General features: G+C 32.9%; 2 protein-coding genes across 3 annotated transcripts in view; one reads left to right on the top strand and one right to left on the bottom strand.

The window, feature by feature from the left end:
* The first annotated feature begins 1,000 nt into the window (after nt 1-1,000).
* LOC111697651 (uncharacterized) lies at nt 1,001-10,244 on the top strand. Of its 2 annotated transcripts, none has more exons than XM_023467726.1 (6): nt 1,001-1,113; nt 4,918-4,958; nt 6,127-6,181; nt 7,159-7,235; nt 7,803-7,878; nt 10,099-10,244. In XM_023467726.1, exons 1-6 carry the CDS (start codon nt 1,002-1,004, stop codon nt 10,131-10,133), a joined length of 396 nt encoding a protein of 131 aa, XP_023323494.1. In that variant the 5' UTR covers nt 1,001; the 3' UTR covers nt 10,134-10,244. The 2 variants fall into 2 exon arrangements, with proteins under 2 accessions (XP_023323494.1, XP_023323492.1); XM_023467724.1 differs by having other exon boundaries at nt 6,127-6,210; nt 7,164-7,235.
* A 233-nt stretch (nt 10,245-10,477) lies between these two features.
* Nucleotides 10,478-25,820, bottom strand: part of LOC111697664 (transmembrane protease serine 9) — a 16,730-nt gene continuing 1,387 nt past the window's right edge. Inside the window, exons 3-14 of the mRNA XM_023467740.1 lie at nt 24,209-24,296; nt 23,821-23,871; nt 21,593-21,648; nt 20,713-20,799; nt 20,493-20,541; nt 19,777-19,929; nt 18,140-18,236; nt 15,767-15,878; nt 13,693-13,880; nt 12,887-13,029; nt 12,560-12,655; nt 10,478-10,606 (exon numbers count right to left, since the gene is read on the bottom strand). Coding sequence (XP_023323508.1) covers nt 10,478-10,606; nt 12,560-12,655; nt 12,887-13,029; nt 13,693-13,880; nt 15,767-15,878; nt 18,140-18,236; nt 19,777-19,929; nt 20,493-20,541; nt 20,713-20,799; nt 21,593-21,648; nt 23,821-23,871; nt 24,209-24,296 — 1,249 coding nt within the window. The remainder of the gene's footprint in view (nt 10,607-12,559; nt 12,656-12,886; nt 13,030-13,692; nt 13,881-15,766; nt 15,879-18,139; nt 18,237-19,776; nt 19,930-20,492; nt 20,542-20,712; nt 20,800-21,592; nt 21,649-23,820; nt 23,872-24,208; nt 24,297-25,820) is intronic.

The raw sequence follows: 25,820 nt of genomic DNA, 5'->3' as shown, positions 1-25,820 counted from the left end.
CTGGAAAGTTTAATAAAATGCGAACATAACCTTTTCCAGCCTTCAATAAAATACATATTTACAGCGGAGATATAAAAAGTAAAATAAAATGTTATTTCTAGTTTAATTAAGGTTTATTTCCCCTAATTAAACTCTGGTAGAAACCACAATATTTAATGATAAAGCTTTGTTAGTTAACGGCAATATTTACAACTGAAAACTAATTCACTATGCAACAATTTACAATATACATTATATACAATATTATACAGTATTCAGTGAATAATGTGATCTTGAATTAATGTGAGTTTATTAAAAGAAAAATGACAATTCGAACACTATTTGAGAGATTAAAGCACATTCGAACACTATTTGAGAGATTAAAGCACATTCGAACACTATTTGAGAGATTAAAGCACATTTGAATTTTTTCCTTTATACACCTATAAAATGTCAATTTTTCCATATGACAATTTTTCTATATAAAAAAGCACATTACACATTATGTATGGTCAGGTTAGGCCTTTTTATGCGCCGCAGGCTACTAGATGCGGTTCGTGGAGGCTATGGAGTCGAGCATTGTATCTAGTAAGCCGTGCATTGTAGCAAGGACACTGGGTATAGTAGGCCGAGCGTTACGGCTAAGAAAGGCAATGGAACCCTGCGCTGCGGCTAAGAGAAGTTTGGAAGTTTATATTTCACATAGAAAAAAATTATATTCAGTTTAACCCAGTACTTCAGAGTCGAAATAATTTATAAAATGTCGTTTTCTAAACCTTCATGATAATTTTATGCTGCAGAAATCTAGTTTTTTTATTGAATAATTATATGGAGCTCTTTAAAACTGTTTCCGCATAATTTATGGCTATTTATTTATTTTTACAATTTTTGAGATTGAAAAATTCGACATTTTTTACATTCTTCCGAAGTTTTGGGTTTAACTGTAGCAAATATAGCAAAGACATCATATAAAAAATTGACAATAGCAAACAAATTAAATGAAGTCGTTTGTTTAAGAAATAATGACTGAAGCAAAAGCAAAAAGTAAAAAAGACTTAGCTCTTCCCGTCGATACAGCTTCTTCTGAACCCATTGATTTAAACAGCTTTTCAGCTAAGAAGACAGCTATGTCAGGTGACCAATATTTGTCATGTTTGATAAAAAAATATGAGAAGTTTTAAAAAGAAATTGAGATTTTGCCACGAACTCAAATTTTCTAATCCCTATATCTCTGCAACCTGATGATGTAAATATTTAAAACTGAGATTATTAGGATATGCGTCAGGCTTAAAACCCCTGGTTTGGTGGAGTTCGTGATAGCGTACTCTTGTCAGGCTGGGAAGGTGCTAGACAATCCCTAGCATCTTGATTTTAATTGATTTGATAATCTAACGGAATTCAAAGTTTGAAATATCTAAGGCTTGCACCATTCTGTTGCAAAGATTTAGGGATTAGAAAATCATAGTTTGAGGCAAAGACTCCATCCTTTCAAAATTGTTTTTCTTTTCTTACACTTAAACTATAGGCCAATTTTTACCCAAAAAGAAAATATTTGAAAAAAATAAACCAAAAACCAACACAACAAATTAATTGTTCAAGGGTAAAACTAACTTCTTTAAAATTTCACAATCTTTAGTTTTAATTTGGTGTTCTGCTTTAAATAAAGTCTTTTTATGGTTTATTTACCGAATTAAAAAGAAAGAAACAAGTTTTCTGCTGCCAGAAGTCAGGGATGCAAAAATACGTGCTCATTGAATTTAATAAAGTCCTCTCTAAAATTTCATCCTTTGTGGGTAACCCTGTATACAGTCTGTATAGTGTATAATTGAACAAAAATATTGGACATAAATCTGTTTTATTAACAGATCAGTTTCAGTATAATGGAAATATGAAAGTAAGGAAAAATTTTTAGTTTTGTTGGATGTTGGTCTATTTCAAACTTTTCGCCTCGTAAAAATGAAAATCGTTGATTTTCCGCTGCACTTAGGTCCAGACTACAGTCGCTATACAAAGTTAAATCAAGTTTCAAGACTTTGTAGACTTTGTAGTGTTGCAATGCCTTGGACTTTCGTTTTAGCTATCGAGCTTACTTATACTTTTTTGTAGCACTAGACATGTTTTTTTAGAACTATAAATCACTAGTTTTTATCTTCAGAATTAGCAAAAATCTCAAATATTTTACAATAAATGTTAGAATTCCTATAATACTATTTGATCAAAAACGATTCATAGTTTGAAATTTCAAAGGTCTATGACATCGATTGCAAAGATATAGAGATTAAAAAGTCATATTGTGTGGCAAGGACTCAGTTTCTTTCATGAACATTATTTTATGAGCGTAGAAGAAGTAGGAGAAGTTGTATGAAAGCTATGATCTGGAAATCGCGGAAGAAGAAAGTGAACCGTAACTTACCGCACAGTAAATGTTCAAGGGCAAGGTTGTAAAGAAAGGAAAAGTAGTTTTCTTCAAAGAAAGAAATTCTAACATTATCTTCAACTTTCTCTCAGATGCATTGGAGGCTAGATGCACTGTAGGTCTAGTTCGATGCACTTTAGGTCTGGATAGATAGATGCATATATATATATTTTAGCGGACTTCTTTATAATTTGAGTAGGTTAGGTGGAGTTTATATAGATTAGAAAACGACAGTCTAGATGGAGTTAGTATATTGGGTAGGGGGAGACAGGAAAGGTTATGTTGAGTTAGTATATTGGGTAGGGGGAGACAGGAAAGGTTATGTTGAGTTAGTATATTGGGTAGGTGGAGACAGGAAAGGTTATGTTGAGTTAGTATATTAGGTAGGTGGAGACAGGAAAGGTTATGTTGAGTTAGTATATTGGGTAGGGGGAGACAGAAAAGGTTATGTTGAGTTAGTATATTGGGTAGTTGAAGACAGGAAAGGTTATGTTGAATTAGTATATTGGGTAGGGGGAGACAGGAAAGGTTAGGTTGAGTTAGTATATTGGGTAGGTAGAGACAGGAAAGGTTATGTTGAGTTATTATATTGGGTAGGTGGAGACAGGAAAGGTTATGTTGAGTTAGTATATTGGGTAGGGGGAGACAGAAGCGGTTATGTTGAGTTAGTGTATTGGGTAGGGGGAGACAGAAGCGGTTATGTTGAGATTGGGTAGGAGGAGACAGAAACGGTTATGTTGAGTTAGTATGGGCAAGGTGGAGTCCATTATTTATAGGATTTGAATGCTATTAACAACTAAAACTAAAATTGGTTTGTCGGAGTTTACAGAGATTTATAGATGTTTAAAGCCTCAACGGTTTAACTAAAACTGAGTTAAGATCGGGGAGCTAAGATTAGTTTATTTCCATTTAAATAGTGTGAACTGGTTCAGCTAGAGCTGAGTTTAGATAGGGGAGTTAAGATTAGTTTAGTTCCATCTAAATTGTGTGAACTGGTTCAGCTAAAGCTGGGTTTAAATAGGGGAGTAAAGATTAGTTAAGTTCCATCTAAATTGTGTGAACTGGTTCAGCTAAAGCGGAGTTAAGATAGGGGAGTTAAGATTAGTTTAGTTTCATTTAAATTGTGTGAACTGAGATGGAATTTAAAGAATTTGAGCCGCGGTTTAAATCTGCCAAAACCCGGTTTAAATTAAGCGCCGGCTTAAATCTTGAAACATTTGATACAATTTTAAGTGGAACCAACCATATTTAAACCGCGGCTTAAATTTAAACCGCCGCTCAAATTCTTTAAATTCGGCCATTGGTTCAGCTAAAGCTGGGTTCAAATAGGGGAGCTAAGATTAGTTTATTTTTATCTAAATTGTGTTACTGGTTCAGCTAAAGCTGGGTTTAGATAGGGGAGTTAAGATTTGTTTAGTCCATTTAAATTGTGTTTACTGGTTCAGCTAAAGCTGGCCGGGTTAAGATATGGTAGTTAGGATTATTTTATTTCCATTATAATATTGTGAACTGATCTGGGAACTTTAGAATGGTGGATATCATGGATTAATGCAGAATCCTTTCTTTTTGCTAATCTCGAGACTAACATAATCTCGAGATTATGTTAGTCCCGAGATTAATTATTTAGATCAACAGATTTGATTCTAGAAACTCCAGATTTGTTCGTTTTCTTGACTGAAAGAGCCTTCACTTAATTTCTCACCCACTTATTTATTAATACATTAATTAAAATTAGTTAAAATAGAATCTCAAACGTATTATTACATATTTTTCTTCACCGATTAATTTACAAAATGACAGACAATAAATTCTTTATTTGTCAGAAATTGCGGAGGTTTCTCATTGGATAGAATTTATTTTCAAAGCTGTCATTGGTAAATACAATTTACGAACTATATTCCTGCACTTTCATTGGAAAAAACAATGTACGGATATCCAAAGAGAGAGAAAAAAGAGTGGATTAAGGACTAAAATTAAAAGTTTACACAGTGGATATTAGGATTAAGCAGTCTGGATTAAAGGTTATCCATTCTAAAGTTCCCAGATCTGGTTCAGCTAAAGCTGGGTTTATATAAGGGATTTATGATGGGTTTAGTTCCATTTAAATTGTGTGAACTGGTTCAGCTAAAGCTGGGTTATTTTTGAAATTTTATTCTAAAAGTCCGACCGCTCCATCAAATTTGAATCCGAGCCGGTACGTATAGGATACTTGCTGCGCGCCGGGGAATAGATTAATTTAGATCGATTTTTTAACAGTGTGAACTGGTTCACCTAAAGTTAGGTCTAGTTGGGAGAATTAGGATTGGATTATTTTTGAAATTTTATCCTAAAAGTCCGACCGCGCCATTAAAGTTGAATCCGAGCCGTTAAAGAATACTTGCCGCGCACCACTTAGGCCAGTACAGGCCACAAGGCGTCTTGGTCCGGTTCGAATTTAAATTGACCCTAGTCCTCCGTAAGGCTTCTTGTTTCGAAGTTTGGTCGAAGCCGAATTTCGTTGGTATCTACAATTCTTTCTTCAGGAGCTCTTGGATTTGGATTACTTTGCTCAAATGCAGATCAGGTAAAAAATTTAAATAATTTATGATAGAAAACTAAACATATCAAAGTTCTAGAAAAACGTCTTTTTTAAATTGAAAATTATGTTTACAAACATTAGTTCATGGATTTAAACCTTTTCTGATCAAGAAAGAATAAGATATCCCCACTTTTCTAGCTTAAGATAGTTTATATTTAATGGTTATATCTCTGCAAAAATTAAGTTCGAATTTAATCAGTTCGTTGAAGTTATAAAATCTCGGCAAAACATGCCATACCTAGAATGAAGTTAATTTTTTTAGTATAAACAAAGTTAAACAAAGAAACTGAATCTTTGCCACAAACTCCGATTTTTTAATCACTATTTTTTTCAACCATGAACCTTAGATATTTCAAAATATGAATTTGTTAGATCGAATAATGTAAGTTTGAAATATCAAAGAGTTATACCATCAGGTTGCAAAGAAATAGGCAAAAGAAAATTTGAGCCTGTGGCAAAGACACAATTCCTCTGTTGACAACCTTAATATACCGCGTTGTACCCATCCATGCAAAAATGAGTATTTTTGTCAAATCAGAGGAAAACGATGAGAAGAGTTGATTTACCATGGAAACTTTACTTTATCCTTATCTTGATGTGGTTTTGAACAATATAGAGTCTAAAACTTTTTCAATATTGAATTATTAAACTTGAAAGGAGGCTTTCATGGGGATATAGAAATACAGATAAAAAGGAAGGTTTCAACTCCAAGATCAAAAATACTAGACACTATGTTTGGTTGTTTTGAACTCAAATGTTTTTGATATATTTAGAAGTGAAAGAAAACGTCAGATGACCTGAGAATCTTAAATTGCATTATTATAATGAACGAAGCAAAACTTATTTCAGATAATAAGTACATTATAGGTTGAATTATTACAAAAAATGGTGCATAAAGATCTAAAGAAATCTGGTCCTTTAAACAAAGAGTTCTGTTTAGTAAGTCAGTAAGTCAAAATTTTAGCCCATGTTTACATATAAAATGAAGATTTTTCGTATTTGTTTTTTTCATTTTTGTAGTGTTTACTATATGATTAATGTGTAAAAAGTTGTTCACGCTATTTTCGACAGATTTTGAATTAGAGATGAAATTATGTGGTTACAGACAGGATTGTTGTTTTACGAGCTAGTGAATAAAAAATATTGTATTTAGATAAGAACTATTCTGCTGCTAGAGCAAAGAAATGATGTGGACTACACTAGACTGGGTATTCTTGCTTTCAGTCTACTACTTCAGGAAACCGTTTATTAATTACCCAAATATGTACAGGGGTAGGTTACCCAAATATTTACAGGGGTAGGTTACCCAAATATGTACAGGGGTAGGTTACCCAAATATGTACAGGGGTAGGTTACCCAAATATGTACAGGGGTAGGTTACCCAAATAAACAATGTAAGGATTGTCTTCTTTCATCTTTCTTTTTTGAGTCGTCAACGTCCCATCGTGTGATGTTTAGTAGGCTAAAAAGCCTAAACACACTTTTGTTCAGAGACACCCTGTATATAACAGTTTGGAATAACGTAATCCTTCGCGGTTTATTCTTATAGAAACATTACATTGTTTTTTAGTTATTACTGCATGACATAACAATTTTAGTAAGCCATTTAAACTGTAAGACTTCTATATGATTATTATTATTATATATATTAGAAGTTCCAAACAGTTTGGATGAAATATCGAGCTGTCAAAAACATTTTGATGTAACAAATATTGTGTTGAAAAAAATAACACAATGTTCTTAAAAATCTTTATATTTCTAATATTCTGTTCATATTTTCGAACGAAATGTTCTTCTAACAGTGTACAGCATATTCTACCATTAAACTAATCTTTACAATCTTCAATAGTTCAAGTTTATAAAACTTTAAACATTAAGAAAAGTTTCGTAAAGAGAAATTAGAGAAATATCCCAGTAACTGAGATTATTGTTCACTAGCGTAATTTCAAGTGACCCTCCATGCAAGGAAGAGAATGCGTGATTTATGAAGGAACCAATTTGAAACACCGAGGGCAGAGAACTCCATGTGTTTATCTCTAAAATGGGGTTGAAATGGCCGGAAAAGTCCTAGATTATTCAAAGGTTTAAAACATACTGTTGTGAATCTGACATGTCACTCTACAAAAGAAGGTTTATCTGAAATTACGCCGGCTATCCCTTAAACCTTTAACTATTGATAAAAAAGCTAAGGTGGTGACGATGAGCTTACTAACAGTTCTTTCAGCTAGTGGGAAGGTCAACCAGGCTAGGAAGAAAAAGCAGGTGAAGTTTGCCAAAAAGTAAAAAGTATGAATAATTATTATATTGCAAAATTCGAGATAACTGCGGCGTTTAATGGATTAGAAAACATTTTGAAGGTTTTACATTTTTAATCTGTGAATAGATAGAACTTCAAATTACGCCGAAGCATCTACAAAAAATGGTTTCGAGAAAATTGCTACTCACGCAAAATTTATGTTTGGCGTTGTATTGCGTCGAAATTATAAAACTTTTTACTAATAAAAAGGGACTGTAAAGGAAAATGAAAGGGGGTATATGCTGAAAGCTAATCACTTCAGCTCTTGATCGCGACCCATGAAAGTTATATCTGATGTTCCTGTCTCGAGAAATTTATATAAAACATCATAAAAATGTTTTCTATAAACTTACCTGCATCTAACATTATAAAAATGTTTTCTGGAAACTTACCCATCTAACATTATAAAAATGTTTTCTAGAAACTAACCCATCTAACATTATAAAAATGTTTTCTAGAAACTTACCCATTTAACATTACAATAATATTTTCTAGAAAGTTACCCATCTAATATTATTTTAAAAATGTTCTAGAACGGATTAAACACTTCTGCAATGGTACTCTCTTTTCTAGTTACTGTATTAAATCTTCTAGCCACAGTATTTCAAGGTTATTTTTTTATTGAATTTTGGACACGGTGAACTAGGAACAATTTTGGACACGGTGAACTAGGAACAATTTTGGACACGGTGAACTAGGAACAACTTTGGACAGGGTGAACTAGGAACAACTTTAGACACGGTGAACTAGGAACAATTTTGGACACGGTGAACTAGGAACAATTTTGGACACGGTGAACTAGGAACAACTTTGGACACAGTGAACTAGGAACAATTTTGGACACGGTGTACTAGGAAAATTTTGGACACGGTGAACTAGGAACAACTTTGGACATGGTGAACTAGGAACAATTTTGGACACGGTGAACTAGGAACAATTTTGGACACGGTGAACTAGGAACAACTTTGGACACGGTGAACTAGGAACAATTTTTGACACTGTGAACTAGGAACAATTTTGGACACGGTGAACTAGGAACAATTTTGGACACGGTGAACTAGGAACAATTTTGGACACAGTGAACTAGGAACAATTTTGGACACGGTGAACTAGGAAAAATTTTGGACACGGTGAACTAGGAACAACTTTGGACACGGTGAACTAGGAACAACTTTGGACACGGTGAACTAGGAACAATTTTGGACACAATGAACTAGGAACAACTTTGGACACAGTGAACTAGGAACTTTGGACACGGTGAACTAGGAACAACTTTGGACACGGTGAACTAGGAACAACTTTGGACACGGTGAACTAGGAACAATTTTGGACACTGTGAACTAGGAACAATTTTGGACACGGTGAACTAGGAACAAATTTGGACACGGTGAAAAAGGAACAACTTTGGACACGGTGAACAAGGAACAATTTTGGACACAATGAACTAGGAACAACTTTGGACACAGTGAACTAGGAACAACTTTGGACATAGTGAACTAGGAACAACTTTGGACACAGTGAACTAGGAACAATTTTGGACACAGTGAACTAGGAACAATTTTGGACATGGTGAACTAGGAACAATTTTGGACACGGTGAACTAGGAACAATTTTGGACATGGTGAGCTAGGAACAACTTTGGACACGATGAACTAGGAACAATTTTGGACACGGTGAACAAGGAACAATTTTGGACATGGTAAACTAGGAACAATTTTGGACACGGTGAACTAGGAACAATTTTGGACATAGTGAACTAGGAACAACTTTGGATACGATGAACTAGGAACAATTTTGGACACGGTGAACTAGGAACAATTTTGGACACGGTGAACTAGGAACAATTTTGGACACGGTGAAAAAGGAACAACTTTGGACACGGTGAACAAGGAACAATTTTGGGTGAACTAGGAACAATTTTGGACACGGTGAACTAGGAACAATTTTGGAAATGGTGAACTAGGAACAACTTTGGACACAGTGAACTAGGAACAATTTTGGACACGGTGAAATAGGAACAATTTGAATTTGAACAATGTTGTAAATATTAATGTACGACAATGACACTAAGCCCTATATTAATGTACGACAATGACACTGAGCCCTATTTTAATGTACGACAATGACACTAAGCCCCAAAGGTGTAATGAAAGGAAAGTTAATTGCGGTCGTGTGTACTCTACGTACACATTGAAACCAGTTCTCTTTTGACGGGATTTGTAAACAAAAAAGATGCATCCATGATGCATCAGTGTTCGTTTAGTATCCGAGGAGGTCAAAAGAATTAAATTTTGAAAATTTTGATAATTCACATAATAGTTTCCTATGACTAGAATATTTGATTGATTTTTTCATGTGAAAGATGGATCCCATGTCAGGCTTTGACATCCGTCTTGTGTTTACATTACCGCCCAGGGACAGTACACTGCAGTACAAAAGATGTGTACACTTCTGAAATAACTTTCCTTGCATTACATCCTTGCTAAGCCCTATATTATTGTACGACAATGACACTGAGCCCTATATTAATGTACGACAATGACACTGAGCCCTATATTAATGTACGACAATGACACTAAGCCCTATATTAATGTACGATAATGACACTGAGCCCTATATTAATGTACGAAAATGACATTGAGCCCTATATTAATGTACGACAATGACACTGAGCCCTATATTAATGTGCGACAATGACACTGAGCCCTATATTAATGTACGACAATGACACTAAGCCCTATATTAATGTACACAATGACACTGAGCCCTGGCAGATCGAATACAACGAGAATAAAAAAAATAGAAAAGTCCCGAAAAAAACTATTTTAGGAAACGCAACCAGCTTGGTAAAGAGGTTTAACTGAGCTTGTTTAATAGTGCTGTGAGAAATAATAAACAGTAAAGAAAATGAGTCTTTGCCTAAAACTCTGATTAAATAATCCTTATATCTTTGCAACCTTAGTTATTTCAAATTATGAAATCTGTTAGATCAATAATTTAAGTTTAAAATTTCAAAGATATGGGGATTAGAAAATTAGCGTTTGTGACTAATTTGTAACTTTTTTTCTCTGTAAATGATCTCTGAACATTATTGCGAAGATATAAGATATCTCAGTTATAAATATAATTATAAATAAATAAATGTCCTTTTATCACTGTACAGTATATAAATTATACATTTATAAATAAATATTTATTAAAAATAAACTCATAAGTTTTTAATTGTATCCTGTATCCACTCGTAGTAGTTTGAAACCTTGGTATAAACTCCGTACTTTCCAGACCTACCACAGCCCAGACCCCAGCTCACCACACCAGCCTGATGCCATTCTCCAGACTATACGATAAAGTACATTAGTACATTCATTAGTATATTCATTAATATATTCATTAGTACATTCATTAGTATATTCATTAGTACATTCATTAGTATATTCATTAGTACATTCATTAGTATATTCATTAGTAATTCATTAGTATATTCATTAGTACATTCATTTGTATATTCATTAGTATAATCATTAGTATATTCATTAGTATATTCATTAGTATATTCATTAGTGCATTCATTAGTACATTCATTAGTGCGCCCATTAGAATATTCATAAGTACATTTATTAGAGTATTCATTAGTGCATTAATTGTACATCGATTAGTACATTCATTAGTACATTCATTAGTACATTCACTAGTGCAGTCATTAGTACATTCTATAGTTCAGTCATTAATACACCGATCCTTATATTCATAAGTACATTTATTAGCACAGTCATTAGTACATTCATTAGTACATTCATTAGTACATTCAATAGTGCATTCATTAGTAGACCCATTAGTATATTCATTAGTACATTTATCAGTACATCTAGTAGTACATTAAAACATATAAATTATTTTGATAAATTTTTGTACTAACCCCCCCCCCCCACTCCGTGGTATACCATGCAAATCTTTTATTTTATCGTGCCTACATTGAACAAAAAGAAGGAACGGTCAACTCACGATGAAAGTTTCTAAAACCTGTATTTCCAGGGATCATATTTAAAAAAATTGTATCTGCAGCCAATGTTTTCAGAAATCATTAGAGACTTGAATTGAGCAAAACAGTGTTTATTTTGAATACAAACTAGTTGTTTAAAGGTCTAAAACCAAAATAATCTAGAAAAATGAGGCTCTCAACCCTATCCTTTAATCCTATTTTACAATTTCGTTGTTAGATATTACTAATATCCGGGTACTAAATAGACTTTAACTTTGTGCTAGGTTGCAGTAATATTTGAGATTATATAATTATAGAGGGGAATTTGTTGGAAACTGTTCTTCAGAGGCTAGAGGGGTTCCTGTCTCACATTACATATGTTTTTAGTTCACAATTCATTTATATTTAGAATACTGTCTTTTGTGTTAAGTGCACAGTTAAGAACCTTTCTCTATTTATTCTGTATTCTCCCCTTTCAGCGGCACATAGATCCAGAATACTATAAAAAGTTGCATCAATTTTCAAGACTGGGACGACTTTAAAATGTTGCAACTTTTATCTTATTAACTCACTTATTCTTTTTTTGTAGTCCTAGACATGTGCATTTTAGAATTATTGAGCAATTGTTTCAGCTTTGATATCTAAGAAGTAATTGGCAAAACTATCATCGATTTTTTCGCAAGAGCTTACAACTTTTGAATCAATGTGATTTGTGATGGATCCTCACAAAGAATCTTTCCCTACCTGGTCCGAATTCTTCCCTATAAGTGGACCCTCACTAATAATCTTTGCCTACCTGCTCTACATTCTCCCCTATAAGTGGACCCTCACTAAGAATCTTTCCCTACCTGTTCTACATTCTCCCCTGTAAGGTAACCCTCATTAAGAATCTTTCCCTACCTGCCCTACATTCTCCCCTGTAAGTGGACCCTCACTAAGAATCTTTCCCTACCTGCTCTACATTCTCCTCTATAAGGGGATCCTCACTAATAATCTTTCCCTACCTGCTATGCATTCTCCTCTATATGGGGACTCTTTCCCTACCTGCTCTACATTCTCCCCTGTAAGTAAACCCTCACTAAGAATTTTTCTCTACCTGCCCTACATTCTCCCCTGTAAGTGGACCCTCACTAAGAATCTTTCCCTACCTGCTCTACATTCTCTTCTATAAGGGGAACCTCACTAAGAATCTTTCCCTACCTGGAATGCATTTTCCTCCTATGAGTGGACCACCTCTACCCTACCAGAATCTTTCCCTAAATGGTCCGCATTCTACCCTATAAGTGGACCCCACTAAGAATCTTTCCCTACCTGGTCCGCATTCTCGCCTATGAGTGGACCCCCGCTATCTCCTTGGCAAGAATCTTTCCCTGGTTCTCCACCAGCACATATCATGTTACTTGTTACCTTAATATACAGAATTTTAGTTTAAGTGCAATTTTTTTAATATGGGGCAGAGGTAGATATAAATTATCTTTGCAACCTATCCTTGATTTTTGATTGTCAAACTAGGAATTCTGCTGGGTCAACATGCCTAAGTTTGAAATAACAAAGGTTATATATTATCAGACTGCAAGATATTGGGATTAGAAAACTAGAGTTTGAAATAACAAAGGTTATATATAATAAAAGGTGTACCTGGTATGGTTGCAAGGCTGCGGCACATTTCTCCTGAGTCACAGCTATAACTTTAACCTCCAGGAGAATATCAGCAAGGTTATTTGAACCGTCTTCAGTTACTCCCCAACCTGATACTGTCAGGGGGTTCCTCAGTCGGGTCCCTGATATAAACAATATATTATTCTCTTATGTTACTCCCCAACCTGATACTGTCACGGGGTTCCTCAGTCGGGTTCCTGATATAATCAATATATTATTCCTCTATGTTACTCCCCAACCTGATACTGTCGAAGGGGGTTCCTCAGTCGGGTTCCTGATATAAACAATATATTATCTTTGTTTATACTTTGTCGTCTTTCTCCCGACCATTTTTTAAGAGGGTTGCATGATTTTGTTCTCTTAGCATCTTTTTATCTTTTTTAAATGTTCAAAACTATCTTCATGTACAATTTTGGATGTACAAAATTCTGTTTGTTTTATAAAGTATTTTGGGTGTAAAAGCTTGTATAATCCAATATGATACCAATAAAATCAATACAACAATTTTAGCTTTTAAATGTTGCTTTTTAAGCCGCCATTTTGTTTTCTTACATTATACAAAACTAAAAATTTCATGGATTTTTTATTTATATTAACGGATTACAAAATAAATGTTTCATCAAATTTCTACCAAGAAATTTTCTAAAATTCTATTCCTTTAGGGTCATGTGAGATACCACAAAAATTGGGTCTGATAGGTTCAGCTGTTTTGACGAAATTACTGGATACAAACAAACAGACAGACAAAGCGTATATGGAATATGGATATATATTGTCCCATGTACCTGGCACAGGAAGGCAGATGACCCTGAATAGATTTAAATTTGCTGGAGATTTCAACTTCCACAGAGCAATATCGTTGTCGTAGTTAGAGGTGAAGTAGGAAGGATGTCGGAGCTGAATAGAGAGCTCATGAACACGAACATTAGAACTCTCAACCGTCCTTCTCCATTCTCCCAGTACCACCCTGTATCTGAGAGAAAATATTATATACAGGGTTACCCAGTACCACCCTGTATCTGAGAGAAAATATTATATACAGGGTTACCCAGCACCACCCTGTATCTGAGAGAAAATATTATATACAGGGTTACCCAGCACCACCCTGTATCTGAGAGAAAATATGATGACTAAATTATACTGGGTTACCCACAAAGGATGACACTTCAATGCACACTCTGGGCCGTAGTAAATTTGAATTCGAACAGGACCTGCCCAGTTTTTTTCGGCCTGCCAGATAGCAGCGTGTACTGGCCCGATCCTATGGTACAGTACGTCGCCCTAACCAGACTAACATACGACAGGGGTCAATTTTCTTGGCATAGTCCCGTTGGAGGGCTAACTATGACAACTCCCATGGCGCGTTCAGATTTTTTTTTCAGTACCTGGCCTAATCCTAGACCTATTTGACCGACCCCACTGGCTTAGTCCACCGTGACTGACGAATTGAAGCTCTTACAATATCACGATCATAAAGTTAATTTAGATGTATCGAAATTAGTAAATTCGCCCAAAATGTTATGATAGAGAAATACAAATGGGGTTTAATAAATGCTACGGAATAAATCTGTACAGTCGTCTCTGCAGTCTCATCCTTTGTAGGTAACAATCTATATTTAACTTATTTACAGGGAAGTTATAAGAAATTTTACTTTACTAAGGGTTTCCAAGACCAAAGGATCCCGAGCGTATGTCAGATTTTTAAAATATTGATAAAATTAAAGGGATTAAAATATTGATAAAATAAAAGAGATTAAAATATTGATAAAATAAAAGGGATTAAAATATTTATAAAATAAAAGGGATTCAAATATTGTTAAAATAAAAGGGATTAAAATATTGAGAACATAAAAGGATTAAAATATTGAGAAAATATAAGGGATTAAAATATTGAGAAAGTAAAAAGGATTAAAATACTGATAAAATAAAAGGGATTAAAATATTGATAAAATAAAAGGAATTAAAGTATTGAGAAAATAAAAGGGATTAAAATATTGAGAAAACAAAAGGGATTAAAATATTGAGAAAATAAAAGGGATTAAAATATTGAGAAAATAAAAGGGATTAAAATATTGAGGAATTATAAGGGATTAAAATATTGAGAAAATAAAAGGGATTAAAGTATTGAGAAAATAAAAAGGATTAAAATATTGAGAAAATAAAATGGATTAAAGTATTGAGAACATAAAAAGGATTAAAATATTGAGAAAATAAAAGGGATTAAAGTATTGAGAACATAAAAAGGATTAAAATATTGAGAAAATAAAAGGGATTAAAGTATTGAGAACATAAAAAGGATTAAAATATTGAGAAAATAAAATGGATTAAAGTATTGAGAACATAAAAAGGATTAAAATATTGAGAAAATAAAATGGATTAAAGTATTGAGAACATAAAAAGGATTAAAGTATTGAGAAAATAACAGCAACAAATATTGTTTGTAGATTTACTCCTCAGTAGAAATATGAAAGATGATTATAAAAATGCCAAGATATAATATTTCCAATAAAGTTGTCCACATATATAAAAAAAACTATTTTGATGCTGCGAATTTAAGACCATATTCAATAAACGTTCCTTTCACTTAAACAACATTTTCTACAGTCGTCGTTAATTAATAGCACAATGAAGACGACTTTCGATTTGAAATTTTGACCGCACCAAAACTTTCAAACATAACCATGGAAACAAAGAGAAGCTGTCAATTAAACAGTTTCTCTTAAACTTGTAATTTGATAGAAAAGGTTGTTGGAAATCGCAACTTATATAGGAAAGTCGTCTTCATTGTATTGATAAATACGCCGACCATTGTAGCAAAAATATTTTTAAAGCATTTTAACAATTAAACTAAATTCTTACTTGTGGGGTTGTGTTAGTCCCCCTTGTGTTAAAGTACAGTGGGCTGCTGTAAGGATCCAGTTCGGACTGATCAGAGACCCACCGCAGAACGGAACATGAGTCCGCGGCAAATCTGGATTTGAACTTTTTTCATTTAAATATAATATTATTTAACTTTTTCTATTTAATATAATTTGTATTAGTTTTATAAACTTACGCGGCAAATCTGGATAAATTTACCCTTTTTCATTTAAAAAATATATATAGTATTATTTAACTTTTTCTATTTAATATAACTTTTATTAGTATTATAAACTTACGCGGCAAATCTGAATAAAGGAATTGAGTCTTTCCCATTAACTTAAATTTTCTGATTTTTATTTCTTTGCGATATTTTATTATTCATTAATTGATCCAACGGAATTCATAGTTTGAAATATTTAAGGCCTAGGTCTACCAAATTGGGTTGCAGAGATATGGGAGCAAAGACTCAATCCCAAAAACATTCCTTGTTATTTTGATAATATTTCTTTATTTTCTCTATTTTCTTTATATCTTTTATTGTTTCAAATTGTTATTATTATTATACAATTATATACAGGGTTACCCACAAAGGATAAGACAGTAAAGACGACCTGAAACTCTTGCAATAGGACGATCCTAAGGTTAAGTTGTCTGTCTTGAATATAAGTCTTTTAATGGGATAAGGAAACAGACAGTCTAAATTCCATACAGTCAGCTCTGAAGTCTCATCCTTCGAGGGTAACCATGACAAAAATAAAGCGAAATATATTTAGCAAACATTTATAATTAATCTGAAGATAGACTACAAGTGCAGATGAGATAGATTACAAGTGCAGATGAGATAGATAACCAATTCAAATTGATTTGTTTAATGAAAAGAAATTGAGTTGTTGCCACACACTCAAGCTTTCTAATTCGTATATCTTTGCGACCTGATGGTGTTATTTTATCTAATAGATCGTGATTGGGTTAAGCGAAATTGAGTCTCAAGGTCGTCTTCCGTCTCCACAGTTTTCGAGTTCTCAATGTGTAAAGAATATAAAAATCTAAATTTCGTATTCATTAATTTTATTTAAGTTTCAGCGAAATTTCCCCCAATTTTTTTCACATTTCTGATTTAAATCTCATTTAAGGAAACTGATTAAAAATAGTTACGATGGGTTTGGTGCTTTTTAAAACTATTTTTTGGACTAAATGTTGTTCTATACTTTCTCCATGAAAAGTAATGGAATATCATTCTTTTCGCACGATCTTCTTGAACTGTTAATGTGGTGGGGGGGTGCTTAATTCTGTTTCTGTAACTACCATCATTAACACCCTGTGTTTTAATTTATCTCTACATAAAAATCCCTCTGATCTCACCCTGCCACAGATCACCTGACAATCTCCTTCCTTCCAATCAACTTCTTACCTATCCAAAAACATATCTTGATATGTGTAACCAATTATATTGAGTCTAGAATCGTTAACTAACTTCGGGCCAACCACTCAAAATAACCAACCCTGGTTAGGCGTGTCCAAACTGCATAGTAAATTGTGATTGCTTATTTGTAATATCTCTTATGCTTTGTAGTTGAATAAAAATATGAAATGAAATGAAGTTTTAAAAAATTCCGATTTGAGGAGAGTAATCAGTACATTTGATCTGACGCGAGATGTTTAACTGTGTATATTGTACATTGTATAAAGTATAATGTAGATTTTACAAATATGGAAATAGTACAATATTATCTAACAAAGATGAAATATATTTAAAAGTTTTGAACTCAATATACCAAAAGTTTCCTTTGCACACTTCATACTTTAATATAAAATCATTTTCTTGGATTGTTTAACTTGTCAAATTTATCACAGTAAACAAAGAATTTAAAGATAAAGATTCATATGGGAGAATAAAATCGAGGAAACACCAAGGGAGGGAAAAGTGAAATTTCAAATAAAGGAATAATTGTCTACAAACTGCAGCCTGCACACTGCACACAGTTATGAAATCCAGTTACGATGTACAGGATAATTCTTTTTCGCTTTATTTCATCGTACATTCTAAAAATGGGAGTCTATAATAGACTGTAGGTTTTAAAGATAGAATGCCAAAAAAGTTCTTTGTGTTACTTAAACTTGAGTATTTAAAACGATAAATCACTTTTAATAGTTTTGAAGGTTTCATGGGTAATTGGGTAAAGATCTGAGTTTTTGCCACAAACACAAATTGTCTAATCCCTATATCTTTGCAACGTGAGGCGTAAATATTTGATATTTCAAACTTAGCTTATTTGAACTAATAGAGTTCATAGTTTGAAATGTGTGCAAAGACAAAGTGATGAGAAAATCAGAGTGTCGCAAAAACCCAATTCCTTTGTTTCACATTACCTGTAATATTTAAATCTTTGAACGCTGCTAGCTTTTTCCTCTGTGGGTCAGCTCGGGTCAACATACCCATCCAGGTATAATCATTCTCCTTAGTCTCCTTTAATTAACAGGATTAACAGGATTAACAGGATTAACAGGATTAAAGGGACACTTAGCGATAAACGGAATGTCACGAACATTTTAGTTAAGTTTAGTTAAAAGTGAGAAAAAAAGTCATTTTGATTGGAATTGGTGGCAAAGACTCAATTCTGTTAACCCTTAAATGTGTGCTAAAGGAACTGAATTTTTGCCACAAACTCTGGTTTTCTAATTACTACATTCTTGCAACCAAATGTCGTAGACCTTAGATATTTCAAACTATTAATTCTGTTGGATCAAATAATCTAAGTGTGAGATATCAAAGGTTTACACAATCAGTCTGCAAAGGTATAGGGATTAGAAAATTTGAGTTTGTGGCAAAGACTCAGTTTCTTTCAAGACTTTGAACCAACAAATATTAAAGTTAATTGTCGTTATTCCGTTTGTTTTCTCCTATTGGATTTATTTTCCTTGTCGTTTGTGAAAGATTGAAGAATTTACGAGTTTAAAAGTTTGTTTCTTCCCTCCTTCAGTGTTCAAATTCTTGGGAGAAAATTCTAATTTTGGCGCAACTTTTATCCAGGGTGTATGGATATAATCACTAGAACAGTAAAATATTTATTTATTTAGGGTGTATCGATATAATCACTAGAACAGTAACAAATAATCCTACATGATTTGGTATTCGAAAAAAAAACGTTTTTTGATCAAGGTTTGATTGTGAGACCCCCTGTATTAAAGTATTCTGGAAACAGACTAACTTAATATTCATGGATTTCTTGATCTTCCAGCTTCAACAGCTTGGCACTTTACATCCACACTTAACTCAAGAATATTTAGTTTTCGATCATCTACACTCAACTCAAGTATAATCAGTTTTTGATCATCCACACTCAACTCAAGTATATTCAGTTTTCGATCATTCACACTCAACTCAAGTATATTTAGCTTTCGATCATCCACAATCAACTCAAGTATATTTAGTTTTCGATCATCCACACTCAACTCAAGTATAATCAGTTTTTGACCATCCACACTCAACTCAAGAATCGATCATCCACACTCAACTCAAGTATAATCAGTTTTTGACCATCCACACTCAACTCAAGAATCGATCATCCACACTCAACTCAAGAATATTTAGTTTTAGATCATCCACACTCAACTCAAGAATATTTAGTTTTAGACCATCCACACTCAACTCAAGAATCGATCATCCACACTCAACTCAAGTATATTCAGTTTTCGATCATTCACTCGATGATCATCTATAGACCTTATAGTTAATTCAACCTATAAATCAAATTGTGATAAATTTCTAGGAAAAGGGAAAAAGAAAGAATAAGGATTATTTAAATATAATCTCAATTATATATTTAAAGGGAGTGTTTGCGAAAAATGAAATGGGGTTCCACGGGTTCTCCTTGTATGAACAGATAAAAGTAAAATTTATAGCGATCGATATCGAATTCAATTCGACGTCAACCTATACCCCTTTCATTTTTCGCGAACACTCCCTTTAATTCCCATATAGAATGTTCACAAACTAAGTTGAATACCTGTCCTCCAATAATATTGCCTAGAGACCCTTTAATCCCACAAGTGGGAGAGGTCTGTGTTGTCCCAAAACACGCTTGCAAAGGTGGGACAGGGCTTTCCTTTCCAACCTCTAGGATAGTACTACTGAGGGACTCCAGGGGACAACATGTGATCTAAAAAAGATGAATCATATTTGAATTACTGAATACTAGCTGAACTGACCGGCGTTGCCCGTGAAATTATTCAGAAATTGAATTTTGAAGCAAATTTTTTTTCGATTCTTGAAAAAATGTGAAATTTTTGAGAAAAATGTCGTTTTTTTAACCCAATATTACTCCCTCAAAAAATGTCAGCCCATTCGGTACAGCCGTTTGGCCAGCTACTTCTAATATATAAATAAATAAATATAGAACTTTATTACATAGAAAAAAGGGTCTGTAGACGAAATTTCAAGTTGCTCTCTTTTTTATTTTAAGGGTATAAACCGTTGTAATTGGGCAAACACATTTTTTGTGAATATAGCGTTTTGCTCATGTATTGTATGTAATTCTTAAAATGATATGTTACAGATCGAGGAAACGTTAAAATTTATCCTGTACACATGCATTAAACATATTATTTTATTTAATTTTATTGATTCAAATCAATATTAATTTATAACCTTTAAGTAAACATTGAACTGCATAAACCCTAAACAGACTGGAATTTATTATTCATCTTTTTAAATAGTTCTTACCTCACATGAAAGTCCTGATCCAGGTATACCATCTTTACCACTTTTAAATCTAAAAAAAATTAATCAAAAATAAATGCAATTAAAAGAATTTAATTGATTTGAAGTCAGTCTAATTATTTGCCTTTTCCATTTTATTTCTTGAATATGCTGTTTTCCCCAATTATTTCTTTATTAAAGCTATATATAGAAGTTTCTGAAATTTACTTTTTAATAGCGATACCTTAAAACCAGGCGGTTTCCAAAATTTCTACTCGACTGAAGAAACGTGTCCTGTCCGCAGTGTTTTTCCTTGTAACCACTTCCAAAACTTTAATATGTATAAGAACTATTGTAAAGACGACAATATTTGTTACAGTACTGTGGAATAGGAAGACGACATAAAATATACTGAAGTGTATGTTGTTAAAACGTAATAGTATTCCCAGTCACTTAATAAATCATTTATTTAGTGAATTGGGTCTATTTATATTGCACAACTGCTGTGTCTCATGTTCATTTGACAATTCAGTCATAAATTGAGTCTAAAGTCGTCTTCATATTCCAGGGTTTACTGGTTTTCACTGTATTGAAATTATTATTATTAGTTTGAAAAGTTTTCTAATTTCTTTTTCCTGTCTGAAAAAACATAAGAAGGGAATGATTAATGATAAATCTGATCATTTTTGTAGTTTTTATTTAACATGATCAACCCAATTATTGTAGTTTTTATTTAACATGATCAACCCAATTATTGTAGTTTTTATTTAACATGATCAACCCAATTATTGTAGTTTTTATTTAACATGAGCCGCGGTTTTAATTTAAGCCGCTGCTCAAATTTTCTTGGTTCCACTTAATTAAATTTGAATCAAATCTTTCAAGATTTATGCTGGCGCTCATTTGAAACCGGTTTTTGGTAGATTTTAGATGTGTCTTAAATTCATAAAATTCGGACACTGGTGTCGCAGATATTTCAAACTTTGATGTTAATCTTAAAGCATAGTTCATAGTTTAAAATATCAAAGGTCTACGTCAGTAATGTTGCATATAGGGACGATTAAATCACAGTTTTAGGCGAGTAATCAGTTCCTTTATATGAACAATTCTTTAATCTTTATTACCTTGAGTTAATCAGAAGAAAATCTTTTGTGCATTTGCTATCCTTGCTACGTGGTGCCTGAGATAAAAATGTGTTTAGATATATCACTTTAGATCAATATTTTCTAGATTTTAGAGAATTTCTCTCCTTATTATACATTTTATTTTTCAAACTACAGGGTGTTCCACGAAGCACAACAGTTGGTGAATGGTTTTGAATGTCTTCTTCCATATACTATGTACATTAGATATTAAAGACTTTTTGCAGTTTAAAAATGTATAACTAAAATATATTTTACTTTGAAATAAATTTTTATATTACATGACTGAATGTGATATTTTTTATTCTCTTTTGTATCAAAGAACTTAACGAATTAGGGAAGAAGACATTTAAATCTATTAACCAACTGTCTCATGTTTCGTGGAACACCTTGTATATTATACCTCTGCAACCCAATATCGAAAGACCTTCTTACTATGAATAGTGAATACTGTTCGATCATATAGCCTAAGTTCTTTAAGTATTCAAGGTTTCCACAATAGGGTTGCAAAGATATAGGAATTAGAAAATTAGAGTGTGTTGCGGGTGTTCAGTTCCTTTATATCTTGCATATTTCATTTCCTTTTTCCCCTTTATCCAATCCGTTTTATTTCCATTATTATATTGTTGAAAGAAACCAACTGAAATAATTTGTTTTCAAGGTCTTAATAATATGAGATCCTGTCATGATAAAGATCTGAGATAGACATAGATTACACAGATAGAACAGAGCTGAGCTGAAACCTTTAGAATTGTGGATTAATTTAATTTTACATAAATATCCAGAAAATGTCTAAAATGCAAACAATCAGTGTTGATTGCAGAAAGAACTCTTATTATGGTCGGAACCAAAGAGAAAAGAATATATATTAGAGTGGAATTTACTAGAAAAAAGTGTAAAACGGCCATTTTGTTGTACTGTTTCCATACTGCAGGTGTACTTCACATATTTGTGCTATATAACCTTTCGGAAAATCTAAAATTAACATTAAAAGAAAACAAAATTATGAATTAAGCTGGTTTCATAATTGACCAATGATCATTTCACAAATACTCTATGCCTTTTTACTTTACAAACGATGATTTTCCGTTTTAACTATAAATTAAATGATGTTTTTTATTCAACTAATTCATTTTATAAAGTTTATTTAACAGCTTTAAAAAATTCGAAATTGAAATGGATAGTCTAGGGAACTATACTGTATTAATGTACTCTACTGCATATAATTTGTGAATATTTACATGATTTCTACACTTTGAACTCCTTTTCAAGCTGAAAGGGACTGAAAAAATTCATACCGAGAGATTTTCTAAATCCCACTCTAATATATATTCTATTCTCTTTGGTCGGAACCCATCAGGGATATCAGCTCACGACAGCTAGTTATTGTTTGAGGATTATAACAATAATAATGGTTAAATGTCGCGGTGCACTGTGACTTCAAAAACCAAAAGGGAAGCCATTAAAGCGTATGTCGTTGTAATTTAATGTCAATCCTTTAAACCTGTATTTGATCAATTATGTGGAAGTTATCGTCCACAATTTCTACAATTAGAAAGAACCACTTGTAAAAAAATTCATAGATCATTCTTGATAAAACAAAGATTTTAAGGGTACCGTTCTCAATCGGACATGTCTCTCCATACGAGTAGGGTCACTTGATGTTACAGCATTCCTTTTCAGGATTATATAATCGGCATAATCAGTTCCCTTTGGTTTGAGAAATATACCGAGCTCAATCAAAAAATACCTGGAACCAAGGTTGTATGATAAGGATGATTACTCTCGATGCGCTCTAATGTACTTAAAATGACGTCTCCTATTCATAGATAGATAAAAACCTCATATGATGTCACTCATTAAAGAGGCAAGAGTGACATCATATGAGGTTTTTATTATCTATCATAGGAAACGACATTTTCCGTATATTGGAGCGCATCGAGAGTAACTAACATTAATTTACAAACTTGCCTTGAACTGATTCTATCTGAATAATCTGTATTTATGGGAAGGAACTGGAAGGAGAAGACTCTCATAAATATAAAACTAATTCCATCGAAAACCCGGAGGTCAGGGAAAGGAAAAATTATTTGATCCAAAGAAAAGGAAAAGTTTTTTATACACTTTAAAGTTAGGTACTTTGAGACTGCAAGTTGAAACTCTTTTTTAATAATATAATCTTCTATCTTCAAAACTATAATGAAAAAAACCTGTAGATCAAATCTTGAACATTTCATTAACAAGGAACAAGAAGGATCCGCCTGAAAAAATAACCCTTTTTAAATTTGAGAAAACATAGAATTAATTCTGAAAAAAGGAATTAAGTCTTTGCCGTAAACTCCGATTTTCTATTCCCTATACCGTTGCAACCCAATATCCTAGATCTTATGTATTTATTTATAATTAGAGATTCTGTTAGATCATATAAATTAAGTCTGAAATATCAAAGGTTTACACCATCAGATTGCAAAAATATAGTATTATAAAGTTTAAATTTGTAGCAAAGACTAAATTCCGTTTTTCAGAAAAATTTCAAAAGTTCAAACTATATATTAAAAAACTATAAATGAAGTACTATAAATAAATATAAAAACTTACAATAAAAGTATCGATAGAGGTGATTCCTTCTGGATATCCATCCGGTCCACTCTCCAGTACTATTGTGCTTCCTGGAGCTAACTTCAACCTGGATATACAGACTTTAAACTTGGATATATATACCTTGAACCTTGATGTAAATACCTTAAACTTGGATATACAGACCTTAAACCTGGATATATATACCTTGAACCTTGATATAAATACCTTAAACTTGGATATACATACCTTAAGCCTCGATGCAAATACTTTTAAGCCTGGATATACATACCTTGAAACTGGATATACAGACTTTAAACCTGAATATACATACCATGAACCTTGATACAAATACCTTAAACCTTGATTACATACCTTAACCCTGAATATACATCTCCCAGAGCTATATTCTTTGCTTTTCCGTCTGTTTGTTTGTATCCAATAAACGTCAAAACGGCTGAACCGATCGGCCCCAAATTTTGTATGGGACCTCACGTGAAACCAGGGAAGGTTTATGAATGATCAAAATTTAAAAAATTTGTGTTTAAAACTTTTTTATTTTGCAAAATTTTGAAAATGCGCAAAAAATATTATGAAATCCGCAAACTTTTATTTTTATACTATACAAAGAGAAGATGCTCACACATAAAGCCACAATTAAAAGTTGAAATAGAAGATGGGCGCGATATAATTATCATAATTATAGCCGGACGTCATAAATACCTTAAACCTGGATATACAGACCTTAAACCTGGATGTTCATACCTTAAACCTTGATATACAAACCTTAAACCTGGATATAAATACCTTAAACCTGAGTCCAAATTTTCTGAATTTGAGCCGTGTCTTAAATCCGCCAAAAACCGTTTCGTTTGAGCGCCGGCTTAAATCTTGAAACATCGAATACAATTTTGGAACCAACCATATTTGAGCCGCGTCTCAAATTCTTTAAATTCGGCCTCTGGATATACATACCTTGAACCTTGATACAATTATACTTTAAACCTTGATATTACATACCTTAAACCTGGATGTGGAATACATACCTTAAATCTGGATAACAATACCTTAAATCTGGATATACAGACCTTAAACCTGGATATACAGACGACGTTAAACCTGGATACAAACCTTAAAACTGGGAATACGGACCTTATTAATGGATATATGGACTGATAAGGACCTCAAAACTTAAATATACCTGTATATATACAGACTATAAACAGCTGTATACTGTATACAGACTATAAACGTGGATACAGACTTCAGCATGAATATAAAGATCTGACACCTGAATATACAAACTTTAACATGGATATACAGACATTAAACCTGCATATACTGGCTTCAAGCTGTATATGCTGACTTCTCACTTAAACATACCGACTTTTCACCTGTATATACCGACTTTTCACCTGTATATACTGACTTTTCACCGGTATATACTGACTTTACATCTGGATATACTGACTTTACATCTGGATATACTGACTTTTCACCTGTATATACTGACTTTTCACCTGTATATACTAACTTTTCACCGGTATATACTGACTTTTTACTTGTATATACTGACTTTTCACCAGTATATTCTGACTTTTCACCTGTATATTCTGACTTTTCACCTGTATAT

Source organism: Eurytemora carolleeae, unplaced genomic scaffold (genome assembly GCF_000591075.1).
Source record: "Eurytemora carolleeae unplaced genomic scaffold, Eaff_2.0 scaffold115, whole genome shotgun sequence".
NCBI classification, from domain to species: domain Eukaryota; kingdom Metazoa; phylum Arthropoda; class Copepoda; order Calanoida; family Temoridae; genus Eurytemora; species Eurytemora carolleeae.
The sequence above is the reverse complement of the archived record's forward strand: the minus strand, read 5'-3'. Positions and strand labels throughout refer to the sequence as shown.

Bases quoted from the DNA above. Each gene is read 5' to 3' on its own strand.
- LOC111697651 (XM_023467724.1), top strand. From the start codon at position 1,002: ATGACTGAAGCAAAAGCAAAAAGTAAAAAAGACTTAGCTCTTCCCGTC. The intron at 7,236-7,802 runs GTGAAGTTTGCC...AAAATGTTCTAG, and splicing joins AGGCTAGGAAGAAAAAGCAG to AACGGATTAAACACTTCTGC. The intron at 7,879-10,098 runs GTTATTTTTTTA...AAACTATTTTAG, and splicing joins TCTAGCCACAGTATTTCAAG to GAAACGCAACCAGCTTGGTA.